The sequence below is a fragment of the Halichoerus grypus genome, chromosome 12, assembly GCF_964656455.1.
Source record: "Halichoerus grypus chromosome 12, mHalGry1.hap1.1, whole genome shotgun sequence".
Classification (NCBI taxonomy): domain Eukaryota; kingdom Metazoa; phylum Chordata; class Mammalia; order Carnivora; family Phocidae; genus Halichoerus; species Halichoerus grypus.
The window spans coordinates 51,733,777-51,752,967 of NC_135723.1; the positions used below are offsets into that span (position 1 = coordinate 51,733,777).

At 34.8% G+C, this 19,191-nt stretch overlaps 1 protein-coding gene and 1 pseudogene across 9 annotated transcripts in view; one reads left to right on the forward strand and one right to left on the reverse strand.

Moving 5' to 3' along the window:
• Positions 1–19,191, forward strand: part of HDAC9 (histone deacetylase 9) — a 911,036-nt gene that overhangs the window by 821,770 nt on the left and 70,075 nt on the right. For all 9 annotated transcript variants that reach the window (XM_078059350.1, XM_078059344.1, XM_078059346.1 and 6 more), the window contains one exon: positions 7,587–7,720. In XM_078059350.1, the coding sequence (XP_077915476.1) occupies positions 7,587–7,720 (134 nt within the window). The remainder of the gene's footprint in view (positions 1–7,586; positions 7,721–19,191) is intronic.
• On the reverse strand, positions 2,708–5,006 carry LOC118548984 (replication factor C subunit 1 pseudogene; annotated as a pseudogene).

Genomic DNA, 19,191 nt, shown 5'->3' on the forward strand with positions numbered 1-19,191 from the left:
CAGAATTCTGTTGTAGTCAGTGCAGTAAGGTAGTGGGGAAGACTGTCAAGTCTGATTTTCAGTGAATATATACCAATTTCAGTAACTAACCTGAGACTGACCATGTTGCTACTCCACAGGCTCCTCCCTAAGCTCTACCCCCAAACTCCCAAAATAATCCAGAAGCTAAAGGTATATGTAGACCTTAAGAACCTAGTTCTATCACCCTATCTGGTGATGTCTTGGCCCAAGATGCAGCATGTTATATAGATGCGTTTTTCTACTTGATCACTTTTTCTCATAGCCCTCACACTCAGGACACTCCAACCCCCTTGAGAAAAACATTGCTAGTTATGGTCTCGCTATAATTTTTCAACTGTTCAGGTTAAGTTTATTGTAACATGCAGGTTGAGTTTTTGTGAAAATAGGAGTAAAAAGTCATAAAAGCAACTTGCGATTATGCCTGTTAATAATGTTACACACATATACGCACACACACACACACACACACACACACACACACACACCACTGAAACTTTTATCTCACATGTCCTGATAAATAATACTTGGACATTAATAGCCATACTTGGCTTTCTAAATACCTCGTATATATGTACAACAGTAATGGACACAGTAGAACTCAGGTTAACAAAACTAAAAAGTTATTCTTGAAATCCTTGAGTGGAAGAGAGGGCACAGGCCTTATAGAAATTCATTTCTTTATTTCACTTGAATCTTTTGTGCATGCATAACTCAAAAGTTCAGCTGCTTCAGTCTGTGGCTTAAAATCACATGGGTAACATGTGAATGGAAATAAACCCTGTAGGTAGAAGAAAGAGGAATTTGGATAGAGATCAAAGATTAACTTCATTCCATTCTTTCCTTCCACTTTTTACTATCCCATCTAAATTTGGTATTTTATGAGCCTTTTTTTTATTTCCAAGGGAAACAATGAGCTTAAATCAGATTTGAGACTTTCTCTCTTTTTCTAAATCCATGTGATTTGATCTGCTCAGTAATGACTTTAGATAATTGAATGCTCAATTGTTAGGAACCTTTAGTATGAAAGATATGGCATACTGGCTTGATTTATTATTATATGTTTTAATTTCTCAGTATAGCCCTGGTTTAGAGTTATAGGAAAAAACTTCTGAATATTTAACAATATGATTAGCAGAAATATTTGCCTTTTTGCCTCTGAGTATTATGAGTATTTCTTGCATTTTTATTTTCTGGAATGGAACTAGTTACTATGTGCTATTAGCTTTGAACATTTCTAAGCATTAGAAATCAGAACTTTGCATTACACATTTTTGAAAGCTTAGCATTCTTTTTATAGTAATCATGTAAGAAGGTGGGGAGTTTAGTATGGTCATCCTCATTTCTAAGTGGCCCATGGAAAAGACTCTTATTGGTATCATCACGAGGTCCAGAAAAAGTGAGGAATATTTCAATGCTTGAAAACAGTTTTTATCTAATTTTAAAATACTTTTTAGAATAATTTTTGCCAACTATTTAGAAACATAGAGTAATTATAAATGACTATTTGGACTTCTATCAAAATAGTAGCTAAATGGATAGAGTCAACAATGAAGTGCTTCAAGGTAGTGGGGAAGTGAAATCTTGTTTTTGGCTTACCTCAAATGCTAGAGCAGTACATCATTAGTTTTTGATGTAGTGTTCCATGATTCATTGTTTGTGTATAACCCCCAGTGTTATTGTAAGTTCTTGTGAGGTTCTGGACAGTTATGGTTTATTGGGTGGATATCTCAGTGCATTCCAAAGATTAAGATTATATTATTCTATTGTTCCAAATGAAAGAAACTTAGTTTGGTTTGGGGGTCTAGTTGTTTCACAACTTGATAGGCTTTCATTTAGTTCTATCAACTTTATTCTGAGAATTCCTTTCTTCTCAAACAAAGACCACAATGCTTTAGAGAAGAACAGAGATCAGGTTTGAAAGTAGTCCAGCCAGGCTTGCAGAGCATGCACTTCCATATTCAAGATTATTCTTTCACATTTTTATGGATTTAGAAATATTCTAAATATTATAAGTACTATATGAATGAAGAAAAATGAAAAAAAATGTTCTTGTACTGCAGAATGGCTAATACAAGAAGCTAAAAATTTGAATTACTGTAAACATTGTAAAATGAATGATAAAACTATTGAGACAAAAAAGGTAATCGATTTGCAAATGTTAGGGGGTGGAGAGGAAGGATGAATAGGTGGAGAACAGGGGATTTTTATAAAGGACAGTGAAACCATACTATAGGATAATATAATGGTAGATACCTGACATTATGCATTTGTCAAAACCCACAGAACCATACAATACAAAGAGTAAATCCTAACCAATGGCTTTTGTTAACAACAATATATCAATACTGGCTCATCAATTGTAGCAAATGTACCACAGTAATGCAAGATGTTAGTAATAGAGGAAAAGACAGTGAGGTATATGGGAACTCTGTACTTTCTGCTCAGTTTTTCTTTAAACCCAAACTGCTCTTTAAAGTCTATTAATTATTAAAAATATAATTGATTTAAAAATTAAATGTTTATTCCTTGCAATTCCTTGCAAGTTCTTAAAGCAATTTAAAAAAATGAAATGCCAGTGCTGTGCCTGTGCTATGTCTGGGTGTCTTTATTGCTTGAAGTAAATATGGAGTAAGGTAGACTTCCTTATTGTAAGTTCTTGTTTTGTTTTTTGTTTTTTTGTTTTATTTATTTTTTTTATTATGGTATGTTAGTCACCATACAACACATCATTAGTTTTTGATGTAGTGTTCCATGATTCATTGTTTGTGTATTACACCCAGTGTTACTATAAGTTCTTGTGAAGGCTGCTTTCACCTTGGGATCCAGCTTGGAGAAGGGACTAGGTTTGCCTCCCCAGCTGCTAATTTCCATGATATTCTCAAAGTCTTCTTTCATCAAGTAGTAGGATTCCATAAGAGCAATAACATCCTGCACTCCTTCTGCCCATTGTGAGGTCAAGGGCTGTACAACTGCATCCCTTATATGTGACAGATAATCCACATTTACGGTCCTTTTGCTGGAATCAGTTCTGAGACTCATGTGCAGTGCTAGGTCCTGTACAATATGAAAATGTTTGCTAGTAGATGAGTGCTTCCCCAACCAGCTTGGGAAGGTAAGAAACTGGGTCATGTACCCCCTCATTAACTCTCCAGGAAGAACACTGGCATAAATGGCTTGTATGGGCAGAAGACTCCAGTTTTGCTTACTCTGGATCTGATGGTCCACTAGATCACCATCACATAGGCCATCTGCTGCTCTGCTTAAAAGCATCAGGTGCTTTTTCATGTCACCCCCTGCAGCTACAGGCTTCACATGTATGTAGTTCTCCTGGACAAATAGGGGTGCTATTGAATAATCATGAAAAAAGAGATCTGACTTGTCCACAAGTGACATATGAGTGGTCTCCTCTCCAGCGGCAAACACTTTCCGGGCAACATCAAATGGGCCCAGTCTCATATCCTTTTTGGTTCTATGAGAATCAGCCTTGGCCTGGTCATAGGTTAGTGCCTTACTTCGTGCACACCACATCCTCACATTGTGTAAAACCTGTCTGATATCTTGATTAGCTCCCAAAATTATTTCATTCATAGCTGGAGGCGGGGCTCTTCAAACCCTCTTTAAGTGCAATAGACATCATAGCACCCTTAATCTGTTCAACTCGAGGTCTTTGAAAACTAAGATCAAAACAATAATGAACCAATGAGTGAATCTTGGGATGATTTCTATCATTGCACATACAAATAATGGGAATTTTTTTATGTTTTATCAGACCAATTAATTCCTCAATTCCTCCCCTGTCCTCATTGCCTACCATGCCATCTACTTCATCCATGATGAGAGCATGTTTCATGCTTACTGAATGGGCTGGGCTGCTCTACCTGACCTGTGTTGAGAAGTTGAATAAAAGCCTGTGATGCTGGTATTATTCAGTGATTCAGCAACAATCTCCTTCAAACTGTTTTTACTCCGAATGTCACTTGCATTCAGTTCCACGTAGCTATATCCCAGTTCCTGACAAACCAGAGACTGGATTCTGAATACAATGAAGAGTTAAATGAAGATGATTCTCAATCTGATGAAAAAGACCAAGAGTCTATGGAAACTGATGCACTGATCAAGAAAAAGACAAAATCTTCAAAGCCTTCAAAATAAGAAAAAGACAAGGAGTCCAGAAAAGGAAAAACTTCAAAGAAATGAAACTATTTTTGACTACTGATAGCCACTTTTTACTCACCCCATTGAAGAGTCTAGATTGTCTAGATAATGCCTTGGTTTTTCCAAAGTGATCATATTTTAGCATAATGGGGCAACTCAGTAGTCCCATTATAAATAAATGGTGGGGTACAGCTAGAGGGATGTAACCAGTAGGCTAACATACACCTCTTATAGAAGTTGATAAAAGTGCTTGGGTCCTCCACTGTCCCCTGTCAGTCTAATTAGATTGTACTTCAAATTGACTGTGTATAATCAGAAACTACATGTGGGCTTTGGAGTCAGATTTTAGGTAACAATAATATGCCTGGGAACATTGGTACTAAGGCAATTTTTGTAGGCTTAAGAATTTATCCTAATAGCCTTTATAGGACTGATACTGATTTTTTAAAAAAAAGTGATTACTATTATGTGGTGAAATTTTGTAAATAAATCACAATACAAAACAAAAGAAAAAAAAGGAAAAAAATGAAATGCCATATTGAACACATGGTTTTACTTACTTTCATTTATCTTATTTCTTTTTTGTCATTGTCCTTGAAATTGGGCAAGTTGGATGCAGTGTTAATTTTTTTGAAATGTTGAATGAGAGACATTTACATTTGGCAGTCTGAGAGTCTGTACATCCTGAAACACTTCCACGTGAAAATAGCAAAACTACTTTTTAAAATTTTTGAATGACTTCCAAAAAGATGAAGGAAGGTGAGCAAATCCTGTAGCTGTTGGCTACCCTGGGCTATCCCAAAGTCTCCAGCTGGATAGAGCTTGAACATTATTAAAAGATTACTGCATACTGGAAAAGGGAGTCAAAGCCTTGGGTCTATGAAGGGAGAAGTTTTGTTGGAGACCAGCATAAAGAAAGGAATAAGAAAGGGCAATTCTAAGGAAAAGGGTGAATGGAAGAGGAAATACTGCTGAATAAAAAAAACAAATATATCTTAGCTAGGGCTATGAATAGAGGGAATTTCAAAAGCAATGAAAATAAAAAGGGGAAAAAACCTCATTTTTTACATGAGAATTTGTAATCAGGTTTTGGGTCCACATTTACAGTAACTGTGCATTAAAAAAAAAAAGTCCCTGCAATCTAAGAATTTAAAATTTATCCTAGGTAATAGTATCCCAGCCATCCAGTAGAGGCAAACAAAATCACACTCAACCGAGGTTCAGGCTCCAAAAACTTCTTACATAGGAAGTTCCAATGTATATGAGCTCAAAAAAATAAATAAATAAATAAAATAAAAAAACAGGAGAATTAAGACATCATAAGGATGAATCAGCAGAAACAACAAATAGTAATACTAGGCCATAAAGACTTCAAATAACAGATACAGAATATAAAATAATTATGGGTAAAGAAATAAAGGAAGAAATAGAACGATGAGCAAAGAATAAGAAACTATAAAAATAAGAAGTTATGAAATCTAACTGAATAGAACACCTGGAATTGAACAGTATAATCACTGAAATGAAGATACCAATAGAAATGTTAAACAGTAGATTAGACACATGTGGAGAAAGAAAGACTGGAAGGTAGATCTGAAATAAAAATATATATAATTCAGGACAGAAAGAGACATAAAAAATATGAAACAAAGCTTAAGAGACATTGAGAATATAATGACAATGACCACATACATCTAATTGGAATTCCAAAATTAGATAATAAATAAACAACTTTATTTCAACAAATTTGAACACTTAAGTAAATTTCTAGAAAAATATAATTTATGAAGATATAGAAAACATGAGTAGTCCTATAGTTGTTAAAGAAATTCTATCAGTAGTTAAAAATCTTCCTCAAAAACCACAAAACTCAAATGGTTTTCCAGGAGATTTCTACCCAACTTTCTAGAATCAGATAATGGAAAAAGGTGATCCTGACCACATCAAAATTCAGCATGGCCAATATAGGACTGAAAAATTATAGATTAATCCCATTCATGAACATAGGTGAAAAAATCCTGAACAAACCATAGTAAAACAATTCCAGCTGTGTACAAAATAGATAATTACATCACAACCAAGCTTATTTTACTCCTTAAATTTAATGATGGCTTAATATTAGAAATACTAATTAATGTGACTCACAACAACTATGAAATTATAGGAGAAAAAACATCTCCTTTTGGTATAAACAAATTTAATATCTATTTATAATAAAAACTTTAATTCAAAGTAGAAATAGTAAGGTCCGTCCTAAAACTGAATGAAAGCACAATAAGATGCCATTATTCACTCACTTACTTGACAAATTATACCAAACGTTGGCAAGGATGTGACTAACCTGGAATTCTTATATACACTGCTCAGAGTGAGGTTGATTATTATTGCCTTTTAGAAATAATCTAGTATTATTTAGCAGATTTTAAGCCACAATGATTTTAGTCCATTGTTGCACATGTGAACCACAAGAGTGTTATAAAAATGTTCTGTGGGCATTGTTTGTAATAACAAAGCATTGGGGTTTTGTAATAACAAAAATGCAAAAATCTGTCATCAGGAGATTGGGTAAATAAATTCTTTTATACTCATACTATGGCCTACTACACAACAAATAACTATAGCTACATTTATCAACAGAGATGAGTTAACAAGATATTGAATGAAAAGAGCAAGTTGTAAAAATAAAAAAACATTTTTATAAAGTTAAAAAAAAAGCAAAGGAATTATCAACACAAAGATCCTAATTTCCCACAGAGAGGAGGAGGGATGTTAACAGAAGTACACAAGGGGCTTCAAAAGTATTGCTAACATTATTTTCCTTAAATTGGAAAGTGAGTGAACAGGTGTTTCTCATATCATTATACTTTATAATATATATAGACGTTATTTTTTATATTAACTATTTCATAATCAAAATTATGTCTAAAAATCTAATGTGATGTCTATAAAAATCTAATGTGGTAGTTAAGTAATTTGAGGTGATACGTAAAAAAAAACAAAAAACTTCCTTTTATAATAAGACAAATGATGGAGATAAGAAACAAAAATCAAGCAAAGGAGATTATTGACCTTATTAACACTTGTCAAATGCTATCAAGTTTTTCATCCAGGTACATATAGAATGTGTTGTGAAAGCCACTACTGTGCACTGGGGAGGAGCCATATTGTTTGGTATAAATTTTGGTTGTGATGCTTCTTAGCTGTGGGATCTTGGATTTTGGTTCCCACATTTGTAAAATATAGATAGTAATGGCACCTAATTTATTAAGTTTTTGTAAGTATTAAATGAATTAGCTCATGGAAGGTGCTGAGAAAGGACACACACATAATAAAAGCTCAATCAATATTAAATTCTAGTAATATTCTCTTCTGATTTAATACTTTGAAATGTTCTGTTTGTGTTATGATAGGCTTTGGTCATTTGACGAAGCAGTTGATGACATTGGCTGATGGACACGTGGTGTTGGCTCTAGAAGGAGGACATGATCTCACAGCCATCTGTGATGCATCAGAAGCCTGTGTAAATGCCCTCCTAGGAAATGAGGTAAAAAATTAAAAGTACACAAGAGTAGGGCTAAAGGACTAGGAATGTATGCATGCATATATTTAATTTTTTTTAATCCCATGTAATCAGAAAGCACAATGTTGCTCTTCTAATTTTAAGAAAGAAGGTAAGCTTTTAGGAGAAGTTTACATGTACTCCTGTTATATGGTATAACTGTTGTCCATTTAATCCACATAGCACTTCCCTCAATCAGGTTATTTGTGAGCTCAGTAAATAACTCTTGGGAGGAGAAATGCTTTGTATATTGACCCAACTAATAAGCAATGAAATACTGAAAAACAAATTACTCAAAGAAAATTTCTCTTGAGATTTTCCATAGGACTGTGTTAGCACAAGGGGGAAAATAAAATTTAAAAAAATTTTTTTATCTTTATTGAAATACAGTTGATGAAATTGTAATACATTTAAAGTGTACAATGTGATGATTTGATATATTATACATTGTGAAATGATTCCTTCCATGAAATTAAATTAACACATTCATCACCTCACATACTTTTTGTTCATTTGTTTGTTCATTTGTTTATTTGTTTGGTGAGAACACTTAAATTCTACTTTCTTAACAAATTTTAATTATAACTATAGGCATCATGTTATACATTAGATCCTCAAACCTTGTTCATCTTGTAACTGAAAGTTTAAAACCTTTTATCAACCTCTCCTTATTACTCCCACCCCTCCAGCCCCTGACAACCACTATTCTACTCTGTCTCTACAAGTTCAACTACTTTTTTCAGCAGGGGAGTGGTCAATAAGTGATACCGTGCAATATATTTTTCTCTATCTGGCTTATTTCACTTAGCGTAATGCCCTCCGTGTTTATCCATGTTATCAAAAATGACAAGATTTTCTTCTTTTTAAAAGATTGAATAATATTCTATTGTATGTATATATAAACACATATATACACCACATTTTCTTTATCCACTTACCTGTTGGTGAACATTTAGTTTGTTTCTGTACCTTGACTATTGTAAATAATTCTGCAGTAAACATTGGAGTACAGATATCTGTTCAAGGTAGTGATTTTGTTTCCCAGATTATATACCCAGAAGTAAGATTGCTGGATCATACATCATAAAACATGTGGTTTTAGTTTCTTGAGGAATCTCCTACTGTTTTCCATAGTGGCTATACATCTTACCTTTCCAACAACATTGCTCAAAGGTTCCCTGTTCTCCACATCCTTACCAGCATTTATCTCTTTTCTTTTTGATAATACATGAGGTAATATCTCATTATGGTTTTGATTTGCATTTTCCTGGTGATTACTTATATTGATCACCTTTCCATGTACATGTTGGCCATTTATATGTCTTCTTTGAAAAAACATCTAATTGGGCCTTTTGCTCATTTTTAATTGGTTTATTTGGGGTTTTGCCTTTTTGGTTTTTTGCTATTGAATTGTATGAGTTCTTTTTATTTATTTATTTATTTATTTATTTATTTATTTATTTATTTGAGAGAGAGAGAGCACAAGAGAGGGGAGCAGGAGAGGGAGGAGCAGACTCCCCGCTGAGCAGGGAGCCCGATGCGGGACTCGATCCCGGGACTCCAGGATCATGACCTGAGCCGAAGGCAGTCACTTAACCAACTGAGCCACCCAGGCGCCCCAATTGTATGAGTTCTTTATATTTTAGATATTAACCTCTTATTGGATATATGGTTTGCAAATATTTTCTCCCATTCCATCGGTTACCTTTTCATTTTACTCACCTTTGCTGTGCAGAAGTTTTTAAGCTTGATGTAGTCCCACTTTGTTTGTTTGCTTGCTTTTGTTGCCTTTACTTTTGGTGTCAGATCCAAAAAAACATTGCCAAGGCTAATGTCAAGGAGATTATCCCCTATGTTTTCTTCTAAGAGTTTTACGGTTTCAAATCTTATGTTTAAGTTTTTAATCAATTTTAAATTGATTTTTGTGTATGATGTGATATAGGAGTCCAGTTTTATTCTTTTGTGTATAGCTGTTCAGTTTTACCAACACCATTTATTAAAGAGACTATTCTTTCCCCATTGTATATTCCTGGATCCTTTGTTGGAAATTAATTTACCAATGTGCATGAGTTTATTTGGGGCCCTTTCTTCTGTTCCATTAATCTGTGTGTCTGTTATGCCAATACCATAGTGCATTGATTACTTGTAGTATATTTGAAATCAAGAAGTGTAATGACTCTAGCATTATTGTTCTTTCTCAAGATCCCTTCATCTGCTTAAAGTCTTTGTGGTTTCATATGAGTTTTAGAATTTTTTTTTTCTATTTTTGTAAAAAATGCCTTTTGATAGGGATTGGATTGAATCTATAGGTTGCTTTGGGTAATATGAACATTTTAATAATATTAACTCCTCTCATCCATGAACATGGTATATCTTTCCATTTATTTGTGTCTTCTTCAATTTCTTTCATCAATATCTTGCAGTTTTTAGTGTATAGACCTTTCACTTCCTTGGATACATTTATCTCTAAGTATTTTATTTTTTATGATACCATTGTAAATGGGATTATTTTATTTCTTCTTCAGATAGTTCATTGTTGGTATATAAAAACTGATTTTTTATGTTGATTTTGCCTTCTGCAACTTTACTGAATTTGTTTATTTTTTTTTAAGTAATCTCTACACCCAATGTGGGGCTTGAACTCACAACCCCAAGATCAAGAGTCAACATGCTCTACCAACTGAGCCAGCCAGGTGGCCCCTGAATTTGTTTATTAATTCTAATAGTTTTGTGGTGGAGTCTTTAGGGTTTTCCATATATATCATGTCATCTGCAATTAGAGACAGTTTTACTTTTTCCTTTCCAATTTGGATGCCTTTTATTTCTTTTCATTTCTTAATTGCTCTAGATCATACTTACAATGCTATGTTGAATAAAGGTAGCAAAAGCAGGCATCTTTGTCTTGTTCTTGATCTTAGATATGGTGTTAGCTCTGGGCTTGTCATATATGGTATTTATTATGTCAAAGTATGTTCCTTTTATACTGAATTTTTTGAGATTTTTTAATCATGAAAGATGTTGAATTTTGTCAGATGTTTTGTCTGCACCTACTGAGATGATCATATGATTTTTATCCTTCATTTTGTTAATGTATCACATTGGTTGATTTGTGTATGTTGAACCATTCTTGCATCCCTGGAGTAAATCCCGCTTGATCATGGTGTATGGTCCTTTTAATGTAATGTTGAATTCAGTTTGCTAATATATTGTTGAGAGTTTTTGCATCTATGTTCATCAGGGATATTGGCCTGCAGTTTCTTTCCCTGTAGTGTCCTTTACTGGCTTTGGTATCAGAAATACTGGCCTCCTAAAGTGAGTTCAGACATGTTCCCTCCTATTCAGTTTTTTGGATGAGTTTGAGAAGGATGGGTATTAGCACTTCAATATTTGGTAGAATTCACCAGTGAAGCCATCTGATTCTGGACTTTCCTTTTTTGGGAGATTTTTGATTACTGATTCAATCTCCCTACTAGTTATTGGTCTGTTCATATTTTCTATTTTTTCAGAATTCCGTCTTGATAGGTTTTATGTTTCTAGGAATTTATACGTTTCTTCTACATTATCCAATTTATTGATGTATAATTGTTCATAGTAGTTTCTTATGATCCTTTGGATTTCTCTGTCATAAGCTGTCAAGTCTCCTCTTTCAAATCTGATTTTATTAATTGAGTCTTTTTTCTTTTTTTCTTAGTCTAGTTTAAAGGTTTATCAGTTTTGTATATCTTTTCCTAAAACCAGCTCTTAGTTGCATTGATTTTTTTTCTATTGTTTGCTGCATCCCATAAGTTTTAGTATGTTGTATTTCCATTTTCATTTATCTCAAGATTTTTTAATTTCTCTTTTCATTTCTTTGACCCATTGGTTGTTCAGGAGCGTGTTGTTAAATTACCACATATTTATGAGTATTCCAGTTTTCTTTTTGTCATTTATTTCTAGTTTTATGCCATTATAGTCAGAAAAGTTACTTGGAATGTTTTCAGTCTTTTAAAATTTGCTGAGACTGGTTTTTATGGCCTAATATATGATTTTTCTGGGAGAATGTTCCATTTGTGCTTGAGAAGAATGTATTTTTTGCTGCTGTTGGATAGAATGTTTAGGTCCATATGGTCTAAAGCATAGTTTAAGTCCAATCTTTATTGATTTTCTGTCTGGCTGACCTATCCATTATTGAAAGTGGGGTATTAAAGTCCCCTAATATTGTATTTATGTGTATTTCTTTCTTCAAATCTGTTAATACCTGCTTTATAAATTTAGCTGCTCCTATGTTGGGTGCATATTTACAAGTGTTATATACTCTTGATGAATTGACCCCTTTGTCATCATATACTGACCTTCTTTGTCTCTTATTACAGTTTTTAAGTTACAGTCTATTTTTTCTGATATAAACATACCTACCCCTGCTTTCTTCTGGTTTCCATTGGCATGGAACATCTTCTCCATCCCTTCATTTTCAGTCTGTGTATACTTAAATCTGAAGTTATTCTCTTGTAGGCAGCATATAATTAGGTCTTATTTTTATATTCATTCAACCACTCTGTGTTTTTTGATTAGAGATTTTAGTCTATTAAATTTGAAGTATGAATTGATATGTACAGGCTTACTATTGCTATCTTGTTTTCTGGCAGTTTTATAGTTCCTTTCTTCCTCTCCTGCTGTCTTTTTTTGTGCATTGATGATTTCCCATAGTGTTATGTTTTGATTTCTCTGTCTTTTGCATACTTCTATAGGTTTTTGCTTTGTGGTTACCATGAGGCTTGCAAAAATCTTGTAATAGTGTATTTTAGGCAGATAACATCCTAACTCTAATGTATATAGAAACTACCTTTTTACACTCCCTTCCCACAATTTATGTTTCTGATTTCTGATCACAATTTATACCTTTTTATATTGTGTATTCATTAACAAATTATTGTAGTTATAGCTATTTTTAACACCTTTGTCTTTTAACCTCTACACTAGAGTTATAAGTGATTTCCCACTATCATTACAATATTAGAGTATTCTGAATTTAATTACATGTTTACCTTTATCAGTGAATGTTATACTTTCATAGATTTTTACGTTACTAGTTAGTATTCTTTCATTTCAGCTTGAGGAACTCCCTTTAACAATTCTCGTAAGGGCAATCTAATGATGATGAATACTTCAGCTTTTGTTTGTCTGCAAAATTGTATCTGTCCTTCAATTCTTAATGAGTGCTTTTTTGGGTAGAGTATTCTTGATCAGCAGTTTTTTTTCTTACTGCACTTTGAATATATCATGCCACTCCTTTCTGGTCTTTAAGGTTTCTGCTGAGAAATCTGCTCAAGGTCTTAAAGAGATTCCCCTCTCTGTGAAAAGTTGCTTTTCTCTTGGTGTTTTTAAGATTCTCTCTTTGTCTTTAACTTTTGAAAATTTAATGTGCCTTGGTGTGGGTCTCTTTAGATCCATCTAATTTGGTACTCTTTGGGATTTCTATATTTCATGTGTTTCTCTCCCCAGGTAAGGATAGTTTTTAACAACTATTTCTTCAAATAAGCTTTCTGGCCCTTTGCTTCCCCTTCTGGAATTCCTATAATTCCTTTGATTTGCTTCATAGTGTCCCATAAGTCCTTTAAGCTATCTTTACTGTTTTCATTCTTTTTTTTCTTTTTGCTATTTTGACTGGATGAGTTTCACTGCCCTGTCTTTGAATTCACTGATCTTTTCTTTCATTTAATCTAGTCTCCTCTTGAACTCTTCTATTGAATTTTTCAGTTCAGTTATAGTATTCTTCAATTCTGTGATTTTTGTTTGGTACCTTTTAATATTCTCAATCTCTTTGTTGAAATTTTCACTTTGTGAAATGTCACTTTGTGACATCTTCACAGATTTTTTTTTTAATTCAATTTAGTTAACATCTAGTGTGTTATTATTTCCAGGGCTAGAATTTAGTGATTCATCAGTTGCATATAACACCCAGTGTTCCTTATATCAGGTACTCTCCTTAATGCCCATCACCCCATCACCCAATCACCCCATCCCCACCACCCATCTCCCCTCCAGCAACTGTGTTTGTTTCCTATAGTTAAGAGTCTCTTATGGTTTGCCTCCCTCTCTGTTTTTATTTTATTTTATTTTTCTTTCCAATCCCCTATGTTTATATGTTTTATTTCTTAAATTCCACATATGAGCAAAATCATATGGTATTTGTCTTTCTCTTATTGACTTATTTCACTTAACATAATACACTCTAGTCCCATCTACATCCATGCAAATGGCAAGAATTCATTCTTTTTGATGGCTGAGTAATATTCCATTATATATATAGAATGTATATATAATTAAAAATGTGTGTGTATATATATATATATATATACACACACACACGCAAACACCAGATCTTCTTTATCCATTCATCTGTCGATGGACATCTGGGATCTTTCCATATTTTGGCTATTGTGGACATTGGGGTACATGTGCCCCTTCGAATCACTGTTTTTGTATGCTTTGGATAAATACATAGTAGTGTAATTGCTGGGTCATAGGGTAGCTCTTTTTAACTTCTTGGAGGAAATTCCATATGGTTTTCCAGTGTGACGCTTTATTTTTTATACTGAATGTATACAAGTGTTAAGACTGTGTTATACGTTTCACCTTTTTTTCATGAACTTGCAATATGACCACTTACAAAATAAACATATACAAAATCATTTTTTAAATCTTTCATGCATATTTTTTTATTAACATATAATGTATTATTTGTTTCAGGGGTACAGGTCTGTGATTCATCAGTCTTACACACTTCACAGCACTGACCATAGTACATACCCTCCCCAGTATTCATCACACAGCCACCCAAGCCCTTCCACCACCCTCCACTCCAGAAACCCTCAGTTTGTTTCCTGAGATTAAGAGTCTCTTATGGTTTGTCTCCCTCTCTGGTTTCATCTTGTTTCATTTTTCCCTCCCTTCCCCTATGATCCTCTGTTTTTTTTCTCAAATTCCTCATATCAGTGAGATTATATGATTTCTCTGATTGACTTCTTTCACTTAGCATAATACCCTCTAGTTCCAGCCACATCATTGCAAATGGCAAGATTTCATTTTTTGATGACTGCATAATATACCACATCTTCTTTATCCATTCATCTGTTGATGGACATCTAGACTCTTTCCATAGTTTGGCTATTGTGGACATTGCTGCTATAAACATTGGGGTGCATGTGCCCCTTCGGATCCCTACATTTGTATCTTTGGGGTAAATACCCAGTAGTGCAATTGCTGGATCATATGGTAGCTCTATTTTCAACTTTTTGAGGAACCTCCATCCTGTTTTCCAGAGTGGCTGCACCAGCTTGCATTCCCACCAACAGTGTAGGAGGGTTCCCCTTTCTCCGCATCCTCGCCAACATCTGTCGTTTCCTGACTTGTTAATTTTAGCCATTCTGACTGGTGTGAGGTGGTATCTCATTGAGGTTTTGATTTGGATTTCCCTGATGCTGAGTGATGTTGAGCACTTTTCCATGGTCTGTAAGGCCATTTGGATGTCGTCTTCTTCTTCTTCTTCTTCTTCTTCTTCTTCTTCTTCTTCTTTTTTAAAGATTTATTTATTTATTTGACACAGAAAGAGAGAGAGATCACAAGTGGGGGTGGGGGCAGAGGGAGAGGGAGAAGCAGGCTCCCGGCTGAGCAGGGAACCCAATGTGGGACTCAATCCCAGGACCCTGGGATCATGACCTGAGCCGAAGGCAGACGCTTAACTGACTGAGCCACCCAGGAGCCCATCCATTTGGATGTCTTCTTTACAGAAATGTCTGTTCATGTCTTCTGCCCATTTCTTGATTGGATCATTTGTTCTTTGGGTGTTGAGTTTGTTAAGTTCTTTATAGATTTTGGATAATAGCCCTTTATCTGATATGTCATTTGCAAATATCTTCTCCCATTCTGTCAGTTGTCTTTTGGTTTTGTTGACTGTTTCCTTTGCTGTGCAAAAGCTTTTTATCTTGATGAAGTCCCAATAGTTGATTTTTGCCCTTGCTTCCCTTGCCTTTGGCGATGTGTCTAGGAAGAAGTTGCTGCGGCTGAGGTCGAAGAGGTTGCTGCCTGTGTTCTCCTTTAGGATTTTGATGGACTCCTGTCTCACATTCAGGTCTTTCAACCATTTGGAGTCTATTTTTGTGTGTGGTGTAAGGAAATGGTCCAGTTTCATTCTTCTGCATGTGGCTGTCCAATTTCCCCAACACCATTTGTTGAAGAGACTGTCTTTTTTCCATTGGACATTCTTTCCTGCTTTGTCGAAGATTAGTTGACCAGAGAGTTGAGGATCCAGTTCTGGGCTCTCTATTCTGTTCCATTGTTCTATGTGTCTGTTTTTGTGCTGGTACCATACTGTTTGATGATGACAGCTTTGTAATAGAGCTTGAAATCCGGAATTGTGATGCCACCGGCTTTGCTTTTCTTTTTCAATATTCCTCTGGCTATGCGGGGTCTTTTCTGGTTCCATACAAATTTTAGGATTATTTGTTCCATTTCTTTGAAAAAAGTTGATGGTATTTTGATAGGGATTGCATTAAATGTATAGATTGCTCTAGGTAGCATAGACATGTTCACAATATTTGTTCTTCCAATCCATGAGCATGGGACGTTTTTCCATTTCTTTGTGTCTTCCTCAATTTCTTTCATGAATATTCTATAGTTTTCTGAGTACAGATCCTTTGCCTCTTTGGTTAGATTTATTCCTAGGTATCTTATGGTTTGGGGTGCAGTTGTAAATGGGATTGACTCCTTAATTTCTCTTTCTTCTGTCTTGTTGGTGTATAGAAATGCAGCTGATTTCTGTGCATTGATTTTATATCCTGCCACTCTACTGAATTCCTATATGAGTTCTAGCAGTTTTGGGGTGGAGTCTTTTAGGTTTTCCACATAAAGTATCATATCATCTCAAAAAGTGAGACTTTCACTTCTTCTTTGCTGATTCAGATGCCTTTTATTTCTTTTTGTTGTCTGATTGTTGAGGCTAGGACTTTTAGTACTATGTTGAACAGTAGTCGTGATAGTGGACATCCCTGCCATATTCCTGACCTTAGGGGAAAAGCTCTCAGTTATTCCCCATGGAGTATGATATTCGCTGTGGGTTTTTCATAGATGGCTTTTTTGAATTGAGGTATGTACCCTCTATCCCTACACTGTGAAGAGTTCTAATCAAGAAAGGGTGCTGTACCTTGTCAAATGCTTTTTCTGCATCTATTGAGAGGATCATATGGTTCTTGTTCTTTCTTTTATTAATGTAGTATATCACATTTTTACATTTGTGGATGTTGAACCAACCTTGCAGCCCAGGAATAAATCCCACTTGGTTGTGAATAATCCTTTTAATGTACTGTTGGATCCTATTGGCTAGTATTTTGGTGAGAATTTTTGCATCCATGTTTATCAGGGATATTGTTCTGTAGCTCTCCTTTTTGATGGGGTCTTTGATTTTGGGATCAAGGTAATGCTGGCCTCATAAAATGAGTTTGGAAGTTTTCCTTCCATTTCTATTCTTTGAAACAGCTTCAGAAGAATAGGTATTAATTCTTCTTTAAATGTTTGGCAGAATTCCCCTGGGAAGCCATCTGGCCCTGGGCTCTTGTTTGTTGGGAGATTTTTGATTACGGCTTCAATTTCCTTAGTGGTTATGGGTCTGTTCAGGTTTTCTTTTCTTCCTGGTTCAGTTTTGGTAGTTTATACATATCTAGGAATGCATCCATTTCTTCCAGATTATCTAATTTGCTGGCATATAGTTGCTCATAATATGTCCTTACAATTGTTTGCATTTCTTTGATCTCTCCTCTTTCATTCATGATTTTATTTATTTGGGTCCTTTCTCTTTTATTTTTATTAACTCTGGCCAGGGTTTTATCAATCTTATTAATTCTTTCAAAGAACCAGCTGCTAGTTTCGTTGATCTGTTCTACTGTTCTCTTGGTTTCTGTTTCATTGATTTCTGCTCTGATCTTTATTATTTCTCTTCTCCTGCTGGGTTTAGGCTTTATTTGCTGTTTTTTCTCCAGCTCCTTTAGGTGTAGGGTTAAGTTGTGTATTTGAGACCTTTCTTGTTTCTTGAGAAAGCCTTGTATTGCTGTATACTTTTCTCTAAGACCGTCTTTGCTGCCCCCCAAAGATTTTGAACAGTTATGTTTTCATTTTCATTTGTTTCCATGAATTTTTTTTAATTCTTCTTTAATTTCCTGGTTGACCCATTCTTTCTTTAGTAGGATGCTTTTTACCCTCCATGTATTTGAGTTCTTTCCAACTTTCCTCTTGTGATTGAGTTCTAGTTTCAAAGCATTGTGGTCCGAAAATATTCAGGGAATGATCCCAATCTTTTGGTACGGTAGAGACCAGATTTGTGACCCAGGATATGATCTACTCTGGAGAATGTTCCATGGGCACTAGAGAAAAATGTGTATTCTGTTGCTTTGGGATGGAATGTTCTGAATATATCTGTGAAGTCCATCTGGTCCAATGTGTCATTTAATGCCTTTATTTCCTTGTTGATCTTTTGCTTAGCTGATCTGTCCATTTCAGTGAGGGGGTGTTAAAGTCCCCTGCTATTATTGTATTACTGTCAATGTGTTTCTTTGCTTTTGTTATTAACTGACTTATATAATTGACTGCTCCCATGTTAGGGGCATAGATATTTAAAATTGTTAGATCTTCTTGTTGGATAGACCCTTTAACTATGATGTAGTGTCCTTCCTCATCTCTTCTGATAGTCTTTGGTTTAAAATCTAATTTGTCTGATATAATGATTGCCACAATATTTGTTCTTCCAATCCATGAGCATGGGACGTTTTTCCATTTCTTTGTGTCTTCCTCAATTTCTTTCATGAATATTCTATAGTTTTCTGAGTACAGATCCTTTGCCTCTTTGGTTAGATTTATTCCTAGGTATCTTATGGTTTGGGGTGCAGTTGTAAATGGGATTGACTCCTTAATTTCTCTTTCTTCTGTCTTGTTGGTGTATAGAAATGCAGCTGATTTCTGTGCATTGATTTTATATCCTGCCACTTTACTGAATTCCTATATGAGTTCTAGCAGTTTTGGGGTGGAGTCTTTTAGGTTTTCCACATAAAGTGTCATATCATCTCAAAAAGTGAGACTTTCACTTCTTCTTTGCTGATTCAGATGCCTTTTATTTCTTTTTGTTGTCTGATTGTTGAGGCTAGGATATCAAAAGAAAGCTAAGAAAGCTTTTGATATCCATTAGCATGGTAAATGGTTTTCCACCCCCCCCACTTTAAATCTGGAGGTGTCTTTGGGTCTAAAATGAGTCTCTTGCAGACAGTATATCAATGGGTCTTGTTTTTTTATCCAATCTGATACCCTGTGTCTTTTGATTGGGGCATTTAGCCCATTTACATTTAGGGTAACTATTGAAAGATTTGAATTTAGTGCCATTGTATTGCCTTTAAGGTGTATATTGTCTCTGTTCCTTTCTGGTCTATGTTACC